Genomic DNA, 13,843 nt, shown 5'->3' on the forward strand with positions numbered 1-13,843 from the left:
TGCCACCACTGGCGGAGGAAGGTGGGGTGCGGGGGGGGGGGTATGGCCCCAAGTGTCACCCCTGGGGTGTGACAAAAGCCTCCCAACTCCTCCTCACCTTGGTTTGGGGTGGACATAGCTGCGATGCTGCCGCATCCAGCGCCTGAGCCACGTGCAAAGTGGCCTACTTTCTCCCTGCGCCCCACTGTTGCCTCTTGTACTGGGTTGCCCCGGTGGCACTGGTGGTGTTGGCGGCAGCGCTCTTCTGAAGACCTTGTGCACCCAGGAGATAATGGAACCCAGGCAAGTGGGGGTCTTCGGGGGCCTCTCTTCCTCGCAGTTCTGTGAGAAAAGTAAACAATTCACCTCCAGAGTCTGGGAAAATGCCACAATCATTAATCAATAAATCAATCGATTGATTGATTGATTGATTGATTGATTAAACCCTGAAGCTCTCAGGGCGGCTTTCAGCATAAAAACACAAAACATATGTATTAAAAACGAAAACGAACTCATAAGCCAACCTCCCAATCCACAAGCATGTTGAAAAGGCCATGCATTGTTCAGTTAGCCAAAGGCTGGTTCTAGAGCAGAACTTTCCATGTTGGTGACACACTTTGGAGACATGCCTCATTTCGCAACATAGGGATTCAGTTCAACTAGCCCTTTTGCAGCCGTGGGAGGAGCACACAGTTTGGAAAGCCCCAAAAGGGAAAATGTGTGTGTGTCCTATGGGGCGAATGCAGGCTTTCGCTGAAGCCTGGAGAGCGAGAGGGGTTGGTGCGCACCGACCCCTCTCGCTCTCCAGGCTTCAGGAAGCTCTGCGCAACCCTTGGGAGACCGGCGCGAAGGTTTCGCAGAGCTGCCTGCATTCTGAAGCCTGGTGCGTGCTGAAGAGCGCGCCCGGGCTTTGCGCAGCTCTCCGCAAGCTTGGGGAGACTGGCGCGGCTCCCTAGGCTTGTGGATAGCAGGCTGTTCTGGGGGCTTTTTTTCTTTATTCCCCTCCCAAAAAATTAGGTGCGTCCTATGGGGCGGTGCGTCCTATGGGGCAAAAAAGGGGGGCACCAGGTGGCGCATTGGAAGATGGCCGACAATAACATCTCTCCGACCCATACGAGGTAATTAAGAGGCTGCTATGGGAAGTATGCAGTCTTCCTACCTCCCCCCCCAAGGAGATGGGGGGGGCTGCCTTGCCAGCGGTGTCCACAATGCACCCCCGGATTCGAGAGAAGGGGGTGCCAGTCACTTGGCACGAGCCCTCTATGAGGTCGGCTCTTCCTGACGCCGGTTCCAATCAGCACGTGCTGGTTTGCTTTAGCTCAGAATTATAATTGGAAACATATGATTGGAATGAAGTTAAAACACATGCATCAAGCAAAGTTCGGGAGATAAGACTGCTGATTAATAGATCTCTGTGACCGGAGTGACGGATGGATAAGTAAATCAACTGATGAACCACCATTAAGAAACTGTATGTTTGGAATGAAGGGAGGGTGAAGGAAAAAACTTTTCTTTTCTTTGCATTATGTGATATTAATAACCCTCCACCCCAGAAAGAAATAAGATTGTTGCGTTTTACTAACCACAAGCAGGAATTCAAGAACTGTGTGGAGTGGATTATAGTTAAAGAGATGATTGGTAAACAACGAGAACGGAGGAAAATTTTATGACGCAGCTAAAAATGGCGTCTCGCTAAGACAGGCTTGTCTAAGAAAGACGGAGGGAGGAGGATCAGGACTATCGGAATGTGAATGATGATTGGAATGTGATCTTAACCTGACAGAGCCCTCCTGATATACTTGGCAAGCCTGAGAAAATTAAAGGACAGACCGAAGATTAATTTTTTATGGAAGCGTGGAATGGCGGCTGTCCCTGAACGATATGAGCTTTGGATAGTACAAAACCCACACAGAGGATGCCTGTCTCTAATATGCTTGTGAAGATTATCAGAGATCGCAAAGAAAGGAATATAGGATAACAACAAGAAGATGAAGAAAGTAATAAAGGACTATCTGGATTGAACTGGATAGAACTGTTTAATTAAAGCAGCAATATAAGTGATGTTTGGACTCGTTTGGAGCTTGATGTATGGGTACCCCAAACAAAATTTAAAATTTGGCTGTATAATTTGGAACTAATGTAATTTGGATAATGTGATGTGATTGGCCTGTTAATAAAACTTATTTTTAATAATATAATATAATATAATATAATATAATATAATATAATATAATATAATATAATATAATATAATATAATATAATATACATTTCCCCAAATTAATATTTCCTTACTAATTAATATTAGTAATAATAATGAAATAAGTCAAGCCACAGGCTCCTCCCAGCTTTGCCTTGCCCTGCCTAGTGGGCATGACCACTCCCCACTAAACCCCGCCCCTCCTCTCCCTGTTTCTACTGCTGCCTTTCGTGACCCATTGCCTTCCCCACCTCTACTCTCCCCACCTCCTTTCACAATGACTCACCCAGATTGGCGTAGGCGGCCTGCCACTCCCGTGAGCGCCGGAGTTCCCTCTCCCCTCTCTTAAACCAACAGACTACAGAAGATGTCTTTAATGAATTTCTCAGTTTATTTATTTACAAAGCTTAGGAGAACGAAATGATGTGAAGTGAACTTATGAATGATAGCGCATCAATGTGGGAAATACAGCATAGAAAATTGAATACATAGAACTGGCATAACCAAACAGTATTGTGGAATATTAGAGTCAATATGGCTAATAGGTAGTATTGACAAAGGAAACAGACTAAAAACCTAACCCCTCTCTCCCTCCAGCTTATCTGGTTGTGAGATAAATATAAGTTCCCCAAACACAAAATTATTAAAAGATAATAGTTTACAAACTAAGGGCAGTAGATCAGGACTCAATGTAGTCATGGGCAAGGCAAGGTAGCAAAACATTTCCTCCCATCTTAGTGTTCATGTCAACAGGACTACACAAAACCTGGGCTAAGAATGAACATAATCTCTTTCAGAGGTGGAGAAGGAGCAACATGGATGAGTATCTGTGTTTCCTTTATGCACTTCTGGGCATCGGGAACATGGACTATTTTAAGAATCAGACGTCCCCTTAATTTCTGGTTGTCAGGTGCTCCTTTGTGTTCAGATCAGGCCTCAGGACAATAATGTAGCACTTGGGAAGGAAGATGCAGCCCAGAAGCCCAGCACTGGAGGCCAACATAGAGAAGATCTGCACGGCCACCATGTACTTGCCCTTGGTGCTCAGGTAGGTGGGCACAAAAGACACCCAAACACTGCAGAAGACCAGCATGCTGAAGGTGATCAGCTTGGCTTCGTTGAAGGAGCCAGGCAGCTTCCTGGCTAGGAAAGCCACCGTGAAGCAGGTGGCAGCCAAGAAGCCCATGTAGCCGAGGGCAACGTAGAACATGGCCACAGACCCTTCGTTGCATTGCAGGATGATCTCTTCCATCTGGGAGTGCATGTCGGGCTCTGGGAATGGGGGAGAAGAGCCCAGCCAGATGGTGCAGATGAGAACTTGCCCTCCAGAACAGGAGATGACAATGGAGTTGGCCATACTCTTGCCCAGCCATCTCCTCACCCTGTTCCCGGGCTTTGTGGCCAGGAAGGCCAGCACCACCGTGATGGTCTTTGCCAAGACAGAAGAAACAGCAACTGAGAAGATGATGCTGAAGGCCGTTTGTCGGAGAAGGCAGGTCTCTTTCCTTGGGCGCCCGATGAAGAGGAAGGAGGACCAAAAGGAAAGCAGGAGGGAGACGAGGAGGATGTAGGAGAGGTCCCGGTTGTTGGCTTTGACTATGGGAGTTTCCTTGTATTTAATGAAGATTCCCAACACAATGCCTGCTGTTAAGAACAAGAAGAGGGCAATGAAAGCTAAAACAATTCCCAGATACTCTCCATAAGTCAGGAAGGTGGTAATCTTGGGGACACATTGATCTCTGTCCTTATTTGAATGGTGATCTTCTGGGCATTTGGTGCAATGTTCTGCATCTGGGGAAGAGAAAAAGAGTGGCTGCAGCATCACTTACATCCCTAATGATCTGAACTTGATTACGATTTGAAGAAATCCTAGAGATTTCTTCCTTATGATCATTCCTTTCAACTCTCTTCCAGGATGTAATGAAGGGGATTAATCCTAAAGAAGTTGAGGAAGGAGCCACATTCCACAATGTCTGCAGAATTCTCACAAAAATTGTGTGAGACTGGATTTCTGCCCTGTGTTTACTCTCTCCAGAAATTCCTTCCCCCTTGGAGTCACCCACCTTCCTGGGCGGAGAAGGTCCCTTCTGCACACCGAGCACAAGCATAGCAGCAAATTGGCTTTCCTTCTAGAACCACCTTGGCATATCCAGGTCGACATCTTTCTGTACACCTGGAACGAGGTACGGCCTAACCAGAAGGACAAGAAGTTGCAACAAAGAGGAAGAGTTAGGAGTATTTGTTTGTATGTAATTCACTCATAGAGTGAATTCAAACGGATCTCTGGAATGCAGCTTTTGAGCCCTCATCAGGGTCCTTTCAACCCCCCACTGGCCATTGCGGTGACCAGAATATCTTGTTCTTCATAATTCGTTCAGGACAACTGAGGTTTAGGAGTATTTGTGGGTATGTAAACAGGGACGCGGGTGGCGCTGTGGGTAAAAGCCTCAGCGCCTAGGGCTTGCCGATCGAAAGGTCGGCAGTTCTAATCCCCGCGGCCGGGTGCGCTCCCGCTGCTCGGTCCCAGCGCCTGCCAACCTAGCAGTTCGAAAGCACCCCCGGGTGCAAGTAGATAAATAGGGACCACTTACTGGTGGGAAGGTAAACGGCGTTTCCGTGTGCTGCGCTGGCTTGCCAGATGCAGCGATGTCACGCTGGCCACGTGACCCGGAAGTGTCTCCGGACAGCGCTGGCCCCCGGCCTCTTGAGTGAGATGGGCGCACAACCCCAGAGTCTGTCAAGACTGGCCCGTACGGGCAGAGGTACCTTTACCTTTACCTTTAATTCACTCATAGGGACGTTGGTGGCACTGTGGGTTAAACCACAGAGCCTTGAACATGCTGATCAGAGGATTGGCGGTTTGAATCCCCACGACTGGGTGAGCTCCCGTTGCTCAGTCCCTGCTCCTGCCAACCTAGCAGTTTGAAAGCAAGTCAAAGTGCAAGTAGATACATAGGTACCGTTCCAGCAGGAAGGTAAACGGCGTTTCCGTGTGCTGTTCTGGTTCACCAGAAGCGGCTTAGTCCTGCTGGCCACATGACCCGGAAGCTGTACGCCGGCTCCCTCAGCCAATAAAGCGAGATGAGCACCGCAACCCCAGAGTCGGCCACGACTGGACCTAATGGTCAGGGGTCCCTTTACCTCTACCTTAATTTACACATAGAGTGAATTCAAACGGATCTCTGGAATGCAGCCTTTGACCCCTTCATCAGGGTCCTTTCAACCCCACTGACCATTGGGTTGACCAGAATATCTTGTTCTTCATAATTAGTTCAGGACAACTGAGGTTTGCACCACAGAACTCTGTTTCCTCTTCTCCATTTACCTGCTTCCCTACTTAAAAAAACTTCAAAGAAAATGGCAATGGAGTCTGAAATGTGATTTCCCCAAATTTCAGGATTCTGATAATCTCTCAACCGCTGATTAAGACACATTTAATATGACTTTTCCAAATAGTGGTTTCCCTCACTCTGTTCTTGAGGCATGCAAGGTTTCCTCTTGTTGCTGATCTATTTCCCTAGTTATTTCTAGTTCATATGCCATTCCTTAACATTAACCTCATATTACAATAGTTTTTTTTAAAAAAAACTTATTATCCTTCACCAACAGCTGTGCACTTCTTAATTCCTGCACGTACAATAGTTTAACATTTGCAACATCTACAAGTGAGCATACTCCATAAATTTAAAAATTCCACAATAAATCAGTAATTATCATTTCAAAAATAAATTGCTTTGCATCCTTCTGCATGTATGAAAACCCAATAAAGGTAAAGGTAAAGGTACCCCTGCCCGTACGGGCCAGTCTTGACAGACTCTGGGGTTGTGCGCCCATCTCACTTAAGAGGCCAGGGGCCAGCGCTGTCCGGAGACACTTCCGGGTCACGTGGCCAGCGTGACAAAGCGGCTCTGGCCAGAGCCAGAGCCAGAGCCAGAGCCGCACACGGAAACGCCGTTTACCTTCCCGCTGGTAAGCGGTCCCTATTTATCTACTTGCACCTGGAGGTGCTTTCGAACTGCTAGGTTGGCAGGCGCTGGGACCGAGCAGTGGGAGCGCACCCCGCCGCAGGGATTCGAACCGCCGACCTTTCGATCGGCAAGCCCTAGGCGCTGAGGCTTTAACCCACAGCGCCACCTGCGTCCCTGAAAACCCAATAGTTCACTTTTACTAGGTGTTTTCCCCTTTCTTCTTATCTACGTAGTCCATTCGGTTAAAGATTCTGTCCAGAATTCTTAAATTCTCAGTCTGGTTCGGAAATAGATAGTGTCTTTTCTAAGGACCTCTTGGCTATATCCTTTCTTTGAGCACCCCAAATCCTACTCCTATCTCAGCTGCTGTGGAAAGAAGGAGTGGTGTTTCTGCTGTTATCGGATGGTCAAGACATCATTGATCAACCTGATATAGTCATTTTGCAGCAGTTGTTCAAGGAAAAATATATTCAGGATCTCTTAGCCTCCCCTCTCTGTGATTCCCCTTACCTTGTTGAATTTCTTGGGCCACTCAATGGCTTCTGGGTTAATGGTGAACTTTATGCTAGCAGACGTCTCTCTCCTTATATTCCCAATTTTCACAATGACATGAGACTTATTGGGAGACATCACCCAGTTCATAATATCGAAGTCTGCTGGCAGCTCCCGGTTCTCATCCAAGCACAGCCTGCCTCTGGAAGTATTCAGACACCGGATTTCTCTCAAGAAAGGGTGAAGCTGGAATGACAGGGGAAAGCACCAGCACTGAGAAAGCTTGAAGCCAAGATGGATATCTCAGTCCTACTCATTTCAACCTCTTATGATTTGGGGCCTGCGTGTATCTCATGTAGACTGGAATTCCTATTCAGCCATTTCTATTACTACAGAGCCTGCAAGTGCCTGCAAGTGCCCCAATTTTCCAGGGACGTCCCTGAATTAGAGACAGTTTTTCATTTGATCCTGGAATTTCCCACTTTTCCTTAGAATGTCCCTATTTTCATTTGAGAAATGTTGGCGGATGTGGAATTATCCAACTCACAAGCTGTCCAATCCTATATCGGGAATTTTTAAATGTTTAATATTTTAGTATGGATTTCTTTATTTAGGGAGCTGCCCAGAGTGAGGAGGCACTGAAGAAGATGTATAAACAGTGCTATTTTTCTAGAAAAGAAGGTGCCGGAACTCACCATGAACACCTCCCTCTGAGAATGGCAATGGCACCCACCTGAAAGGTGTCAAAACTGAGTTCCAGCGATTTCCCCTCTGAAAAAAAGCCCTGGGTATAGGCAGTAAAGGACGCAGGTGGCGCTGTGGGTTAAACCACAGAGCCTAGGACTTGTTGATCAGAAGGTTGGCGGTTTGAATCCCTGCGACGGGGTGAGCTCCCGTTGCTCAGTCCCTGCTCCTGCCAACCTAGCAGTTCGAAAGCACGTCGAAGGTGCAAGTAGATAAATAGGTATCGCTCTAGCGGGAAGGTAAATGGCGTTTCCGTGCGCTGCTCTGGTTCGCCAGAAGCAGCTTAGTCATGCTGGCCACATGACCCGGAAGCTGTACTCCAGCTCCCTCGGCCAATATAGAGAGATGAGCGTTGCAACCCCAGAGTCGGCCATGACTGGACCTAATGGTCAGGGGTCCCTTTACCTTTATAAGCAGTAACATTATCATTATGGAATGGGCCGTCTCTATTTTCAACAGAGTTGAATACCAATGTTGGGCGGTATGCTACTATTGCTAATACTAATAGTAACTATGATATTTTGCAGGTTTATCCCCAGTCAAGATCAGCATCTGTGTGGACTGCAGTTTGCAAAAAAGGGGAAGAAAATACCTGCCACTGCTGTAGCCTTTGGGGTCCCCATTGCTCTCCTTCCTCCACCATCAGCCTCCTCTGGGATCTAGATGAAAGCGAAGCATGCAAGGCCTGAGCCACAGCGTGAACATGGATGTAAGTGCCATAGCTGTCTAGAAACAGGACTCTCTCAGGCTCCCATTGGGATAATGGCTCCAGTTTCTCCTCCTCTTTGCATCTTATCCTGCCTTTCATGGACAACAAATGCTTTGAATATGAACACTGAAATGCTTCATCCAAAGAATCCACAAGATTGGATGGCGAATAATAGTTGTCACCTTTGCTGCTCCTTATTCCGGTCTGAATTGCAAAGGACAGAGAACCATGGAGGTACTGGAAGTCATTTGGAGGGATGTAATAGCCAGTTCCGATTTCTAGCAAAGCTGTTGTGATCCAGACTTTTCCCCCTATTTCCTTCTCATATACTATGTTTATTGCCAGGAGTAGAACGATGCCCATTGCATTGGTTACATAGTAAAAAAATACCCCAACTTGTCTCCATAGGAAAAAAGGTTCCCCAGGCCTGATAAATTGATTTAGATCATTTTCTGTTACTATTTTTGATAAAGCAATGCAGATCCCTCTGCTGAGCATCAGAGGTTTCACAGCACTTGCAAATCTTTCTCCACTGTCATTGTCTGGAGTGCAGAGGCCAATCCACGTCCATCCAAAATACAGGAGCAATTCAACAATCCCCTGGTACTGACTTTCCTCTTTGGGAGTCATCCGGTAGACAAAAGGGAACAGGGTTTTACCTTCAAGAACCTGGGCAGTGAAGCCATAACTGATCTAGCAAGGGAAGCAAAAGATCAGCAATTTATTTTACTTTCATCATAACGGGTATTTAAACATATGAAATGTCTGATATCTATCTAAATCTCTGCTGGCTGACACTGATGGGAGTTTTAGTCTGAAACATCTGGAGGTGTAAACTTGGTGAAGGTTCAGTTTTGAAAAAGGGATGTTGGATCCATCGCTCAGGATTTTCCCATTTTTAAAAATATCCCCACTTGACCCCTCCAAAGAGAAAATAGAATTTTACGCAGTTGAAATTCTCTGTCCCTCCATGCTCTCCCACTAGTTAGTTACCTGTGGGGTTTTGTAGATGCCTGACAAGGCTGAAATCACTCTTGAGATAAAAGTGTTGCTTCTTTCAAGAACAGCCAGCAGGTGATTCTGTTCTCCACAGTGATAATTGGGAATATTGCATCCACTGCCTGCAAGCAGCTCTAGCATGGCGTCCGAAGTCATCCTTGCATCTAAATAGTTCTCATAGAGGTTGTAGCCCAGGGTGATGTTGGGTAAGATCCTGAGATCCTGGTTGATCTCTTGGATGGTGAGCGGGAAAGACAACATGTACGAATAGAGCCTAGTTGACTCCCTGCAACAAATGAATCCTTTAAAAAGAGTGAAACTGATATTCATATGATGGGGGGGGGGGACATTATATGATCCAAAAAGATTAGTATTTATTGATTAATCCTATTGCATTAATATCAAACCATTTACAGTCTAGTATAGAATAAAAATAAATAGAATAAAGACATGCTGGCCACATGACCTGGAAGCTGTATGCCAGCTCCCTCGGCCAATAAAGCGAGATGAACGCCGCAACCCCAGAGTCGGCCACGACTGGACCTAATGGTCAGGGGTCCCTTTACCTTTACCTATAGAATACAAATTTGCAGATCTCTGCTCCATGACCGGAGCTTTGATGCAAACAGCACACAGAGCCGGTCAACAGTGGAACAGACTCCCTCCGAAGGTGACCACGTGTCATGGTCTAAGAGCCTGAGATCCTGGTTGATCTCTTGGATGGTGAGCAGGAAAGACAACATGTACCAGTACAACCTAATTGCCCTCCTGCAATAAATGAATCCTTTAAAAAGAGTGAAACTGATATTTATATTAATGGGAGGGAGGAAACATTATATGATCCACAAAGATTAATATTTATTTATCATTTTACATTAATATCAAACCTTTTCCTGTCTAGCATAGAACAAAAATTTGGAGACCTCTGCTCCATGACCGGAGCTTTGATGCAAACAGCACACAGAGCTGTTCAACAGTGGAACAGACTCCCTCCGAAGGTGACCGTGTGTCATGGATGCTTCAGGTGTGATTCCTCTGGGTTCCTTCCATCTCTGCAATCTATGATTCTATTATACTGTGTTCTATGAGTAAGAAATGAAGGTGCCCCTCAAAATGTGTGATATACTGGGAAGCTGCTCCATAGGCTGCTTTTGCTGCAGTGGTCTTTGGTTTCTTCCAATGGGCTAGACTATAGGTAGATAAGAGACAATTTTATTGAAGGAGGGGAAGCACCAAATATCTCAGTCCCCTTCTACTTAGAAATGAGGCCTGGTGGCTTTCAGGTTTAAATGTGTGGTACAATTTATAATTTGTCCATATTTTGGATCAGTGACTCCACCAATGAGGACACCCCCTGGTCTGTATTATTTTATATAATCATTTTATTTGAAGCATATCATTCCTGCTCTTCTCCCATAAATATCCACCTATTTTCAAGAGAGATTTTTTCATTCTGAGATGTAGGTGTCCTGTTGTGTTGTATAAAGAGAACTGTGATCCAAATCGAATAAACATAAAATTATTAATCTCAGTTGCTTGAAAATTGCTTGAGTTTCATGCCACCCTCTGGGTTAGGAAACAGGTACCTACTTTGTCAACCATTGCAATCGTTAGAAATGAGACCAGTTGTGTGTGTGTGTGTGTGTGTGTGTGTGTGTGAAGAAAAGGAATAATTCCTTTTCACATTTTAGACTCCACTAACAAGGAAGTCTCCTGACTCATATTATTTTATTTATCATTTCAGTTAAAGCACATATTTCCTGCTCTCCAGCCACCTAACGTTAACCTGTAGGATTTAAAAAATCCATTTTTAAAACTATAGCATTCTTTAACGACAATTTGTTGATGGTCATTTATAATATTATATCATTATAAGGATATAATAGAAGAATGCAAGAAAGCCAATGAATCTGGTCAGGGTTCATGAGTTGGCACTGAATTTCCCCACCTACAGGAAGCCATGTAATTCAGATAATTTCCAGAGCTCAAAGGTAGGAGAGTGTTTCACTAAGGAAGACCCAGGGAACAAGGAAATGGGAGAGGTTTGGGTGGAATCTTTTAGTGGACCCCCCAGCTCCCATCAGCCCCAGCCAGCAAGACCAATGGTCAGGGCAGGGTAGTCCTGCAACATCAGCCCTTAGCTCCCCAGCCTTGAGAAGGAAGCTATTTCCTTGATAAATAGGAACCACTAGAAGGACTGGAGGACCATGAAACTGTGAAGTACATACTTTTCAATCCTGGCCACGGGTGTCTGAGAAAAGACGTATGGAGTTTCCTTATATAAGCGTTTTGGAGAGATGATCCCACTGATGAGAAAGTGTCCAGGCCGGTAGTAATTGCGAGCATCCGTTTCATCTCTGACCAGATTCAAGGGGCATTTCGCCTTGTGGTTCCTGCAGACTCCAAAGGGCATCATGAGCAGCAGAAGCAGGGATCTCATTCTGGCCCTGCCTCCTCCTCCTCTTACCTACCAAGGAGGCAAAGCAGAAGAACCCAAAGACTCTTGCAAGGCCAGACTGCCTGGGCTTTCCCAATCCTGGGTGGTTTTCAACTCTACCTTCGGAGCTAGGAAGCACAAGGCAGGCACACCCCTCTTTCGCCAGCTCTCCATCTTGACTCAGTCTGTCTCCAACACAGGAAAGATTCTCTGCACCAACTTTTTCTTTCCCAGTCACAGTGCAATTAATATTGCCATGCTGTTGTTGCTTTCCGAGGCTCATGCAATTTCCAGAAACATCTCCTGAGCATTTAGAAGATGAGATGACTATAATTTTGATTATTCTAAGTGGAATAAGTTTCATCACAATAACTTTCTGGAGTTTTGAATGGCTCAAGCGGCAGGTGCAGAGCTGGAGAAAAACATGTTGGACAGAAGTCAAGGGGAGTGTTTGGTAGTTGGAAGTTTGGCCTGAACTTTGCTCACAAGCACCAAAGAAGGAGCTGGATCCAACCATGGATGCTCCTTCCTTGGAGGTTTTTAAGAAGAGGTTGGACAGTCAGGGATGGACAACAGCCGAATGAAGGGGTCCCAGCATTGTATCCTAGGCATCCTAAGCCCTTTTAAAATGTGGGGTTTTTTGGGGGGGGGTATTATTGGCTTGTTGTTTTTATTTTGATTATATTTATTTTGATTTTATATTTTGCTTTTGTTCTGTGAACCGCCTTGAGACCTCCAGGGGTAGGGCGATATATAGATTCAGTACATCAATAAATAAAGGAATAAATATGAATACAGTAAATAAAAATCAATCCGTGGAGAATGCTGAGAAATGCCATCCTCATTACTGTGAACGGGATACATGGCAGTGGGATCTTGTTTCCTGGAGAAACAGAGACTGGTGGAGCCTGCGATGGGGAGGGTTTTCTCAAGCCCACCCTCTGGCCGATTTGGGTGGTTCTGGGCTGCTTGATTCCTGCCGCTCCCTTCTGGTTCTCCCCCGGAAGGGAAGTAGCGCCTTGGTGGCTTCAAAGCCACTTCAAGTGAATTTCCACCCCCTCTTAGAAAGGCTTCTCCAACAGAGGGAAGCTCTCTGGGATTGGTGGAGGGGAGAAAGGTTGCTCTGAGCCTTAGGCTCTCGCTTCCCCTTCAACATGTTCTGGGGAAGGTGAGCTTCTGTTGCACATATGCCAACTTGCGCCCCGTCTTTGAGCAGAAACTTCTCTCCTCATAAACAAATTGTCTGCACAGAAGCCAGGCTAGCATTCTAGCAGCTTTATTATTCTTTATCAATTTATTTATTATTATTTATTTACTTAATCTGATTCATAAAATCTATGCAGCACTTGATTAGGCCAATAACCCCTAAAGCACTTTATTTTTAGATAAGGCAGGACATTCAGAAAAAAGTTTACAAACATTAAAAAGTTGAACATTAAACATTAAAAAAGTTAAAATAACAAAACAAACTGAAATTGTATCAGCTTCCTAAGAATCTGGGTGGATGCTATATTTATTAAATTTATTTTTTTAAAAATATTTTTTATTAAGTCTCCAAAGATATTCCAAAACACTTGTCTACCTACAGAGTTGTTTTTAAAACAACTAAATACATAATTGCTTCTTGACTCCCCACCCCTCTTGATGTTTGTTTTATTACTCCTTTTTATCAGCTGTTTTTAAAAACATGTTTAAGTTATCTTGAAGGGACAGGATACCCAAATCCTGTCTGTGAAATCACCCCAGGCTTCAATAATCACACCAGGCCTCAAAACTGTCCAAAACTCCTTTTGTCTTCTAAAAAATCCAAAACAGCTTTTCTCTGCTCTCCTCTGCTCTATCACAAGATGCTGTGCACAGGCAAAATGTTACTTTTAAAGGCTAATGAATAGGCTCTGTTCATAGGAGGCCTGAGAAAGTGAATTTTATCTCATTCTAGTTGCAACATCTCTGGACATGCTGAACCATTCTGATTCCCCTTTTCCTGGGAAGGGTGCCAAGAGTCCAATAGTCCCAAGACAGCTTTTTGTTCATGCTCAGAGGAACTCATGGGGCAGGACTCTGGAAGGAGGAGAAAGGGGGAGGAATCTGGAATGGGTATATATGCTTGTGCACATGATTGTGAAATCGTGCATATGATTGTGAACTCGTGCATGCTTTTTGTGACTTATCACACTTGCTCCTTCTACCAGTTCATGGATGGCCTTTTCTCCGAAACTATTCCTTGAGTGTCTGTTGACTCCCACTTCCCTTTCCCAGGCGCAATATTTTTCCCACCCGAGGGCAAAACATCATAAGGCTACATTTCTTGGTGCG

The 13,843-nt window shown here is 45.2% G+C and overlaps 2 protein-coding genes and 1 pseudogene across 7 annotated transcripts in view; 1 reads left to right on the forward strand and 2 right to left on the reverse strand.

The window, feature by feature from the left end:
• The window catches only part of LOC307207261 (vomeronasal type-2 receptor 26-like), a 34,104-nt pseudogene extending 33,428 nt beyond the window's left edge, over window positions 1-676 (reverse strand). Inside the window, exon 1 of the transcript XR_013843962.1 lies at window positions 98-676. The product of XR_013843962.1 is annotated as a vomeronasal type-2 receptor 26-like (transcript). The remainder of the gene's footprint in view (window positions 1-97) is intronic.
• The window catches only part of LOC307206983 (vomeronasal type-2 receptor 26-like), a 95,756-nt gene that overhangs the window by 27,760 nt on the left and 54,153 nt on the right, over window positions 1-13,843 (forward strand). For all 4 annotated transcript variants that reach the window (XM_079960553.1, XM_079960555.1, XM_079960554.1 and 1 more), the window contains one exon: window positions 9,997-10,114. In XM_079960553.1, the coding sequence (XP_079816679.1) occupies window positions 9,997-10,114 (118 nt within the window). The remainder of the gene's footprint in view (window positions 1-9,996; window positions 10,115-13,843) is intronic.
• The window catches only part of LOC307206977 (vomeronasal type-2 receptor 26-like), a 56,121-nt gene that overhangs the window by 10,450 nt on the left and 31,828 nt on the right, over window positions 1-13,843 (reverse strand). The window contains exons 1-6 of one of the 2 annotated variants that reach the window (XM_079960538.1): window positions 11,319-12,720; window positions 9,085-9,376; window positions 7,975-8,784; window positions 6,657-6,884; window positions 4,242-4,368; window positions 2,755-3,969 (exon numbers count right to left, since the gene is read on the reverse strand). In XM_079960538.1, the coding sequence (XP_079816664.1) occupies window positions 3,071-3,969; window positions 4,242-4,368; window positions 6,657-6,884; window positions 7,975-8,784; window positions 9,085-9,376; window positions 11,319-11,530 (2,568 nt within the window). In that variant the 5' untranslated portion in view covers window positions 11,531-12,720 and the 3' untranslated portion in view covers window positions 2,755-3,070. Of the gene's footprint in view, window positions 1-2,754; window positions 3,970-4,241; window positions 4,369-6,656; window positions 6,885-7,974; window positions 8,785-9,084; window positions 9,663-11,318; window positions 12,721-13,843 lie in introns of those variants that run through there. The other variant, XM_079960539.1, reaches the window with a different exon arrangement.

The sequence above is a fragment of the Podarcis cretensis genome (genome assembly GCF_951804945.1).
Source record: "Podarcis cretensis genome assembly, chromosome: 18".
In the NCBI taxonomy this organism is placed as follows: domain Eukaryota; kingdom Metazoa; phylum Chordata; class Lepidosauria; order Squamata; family Lacertidae; genus Podarcis; species Podarcis cretensis.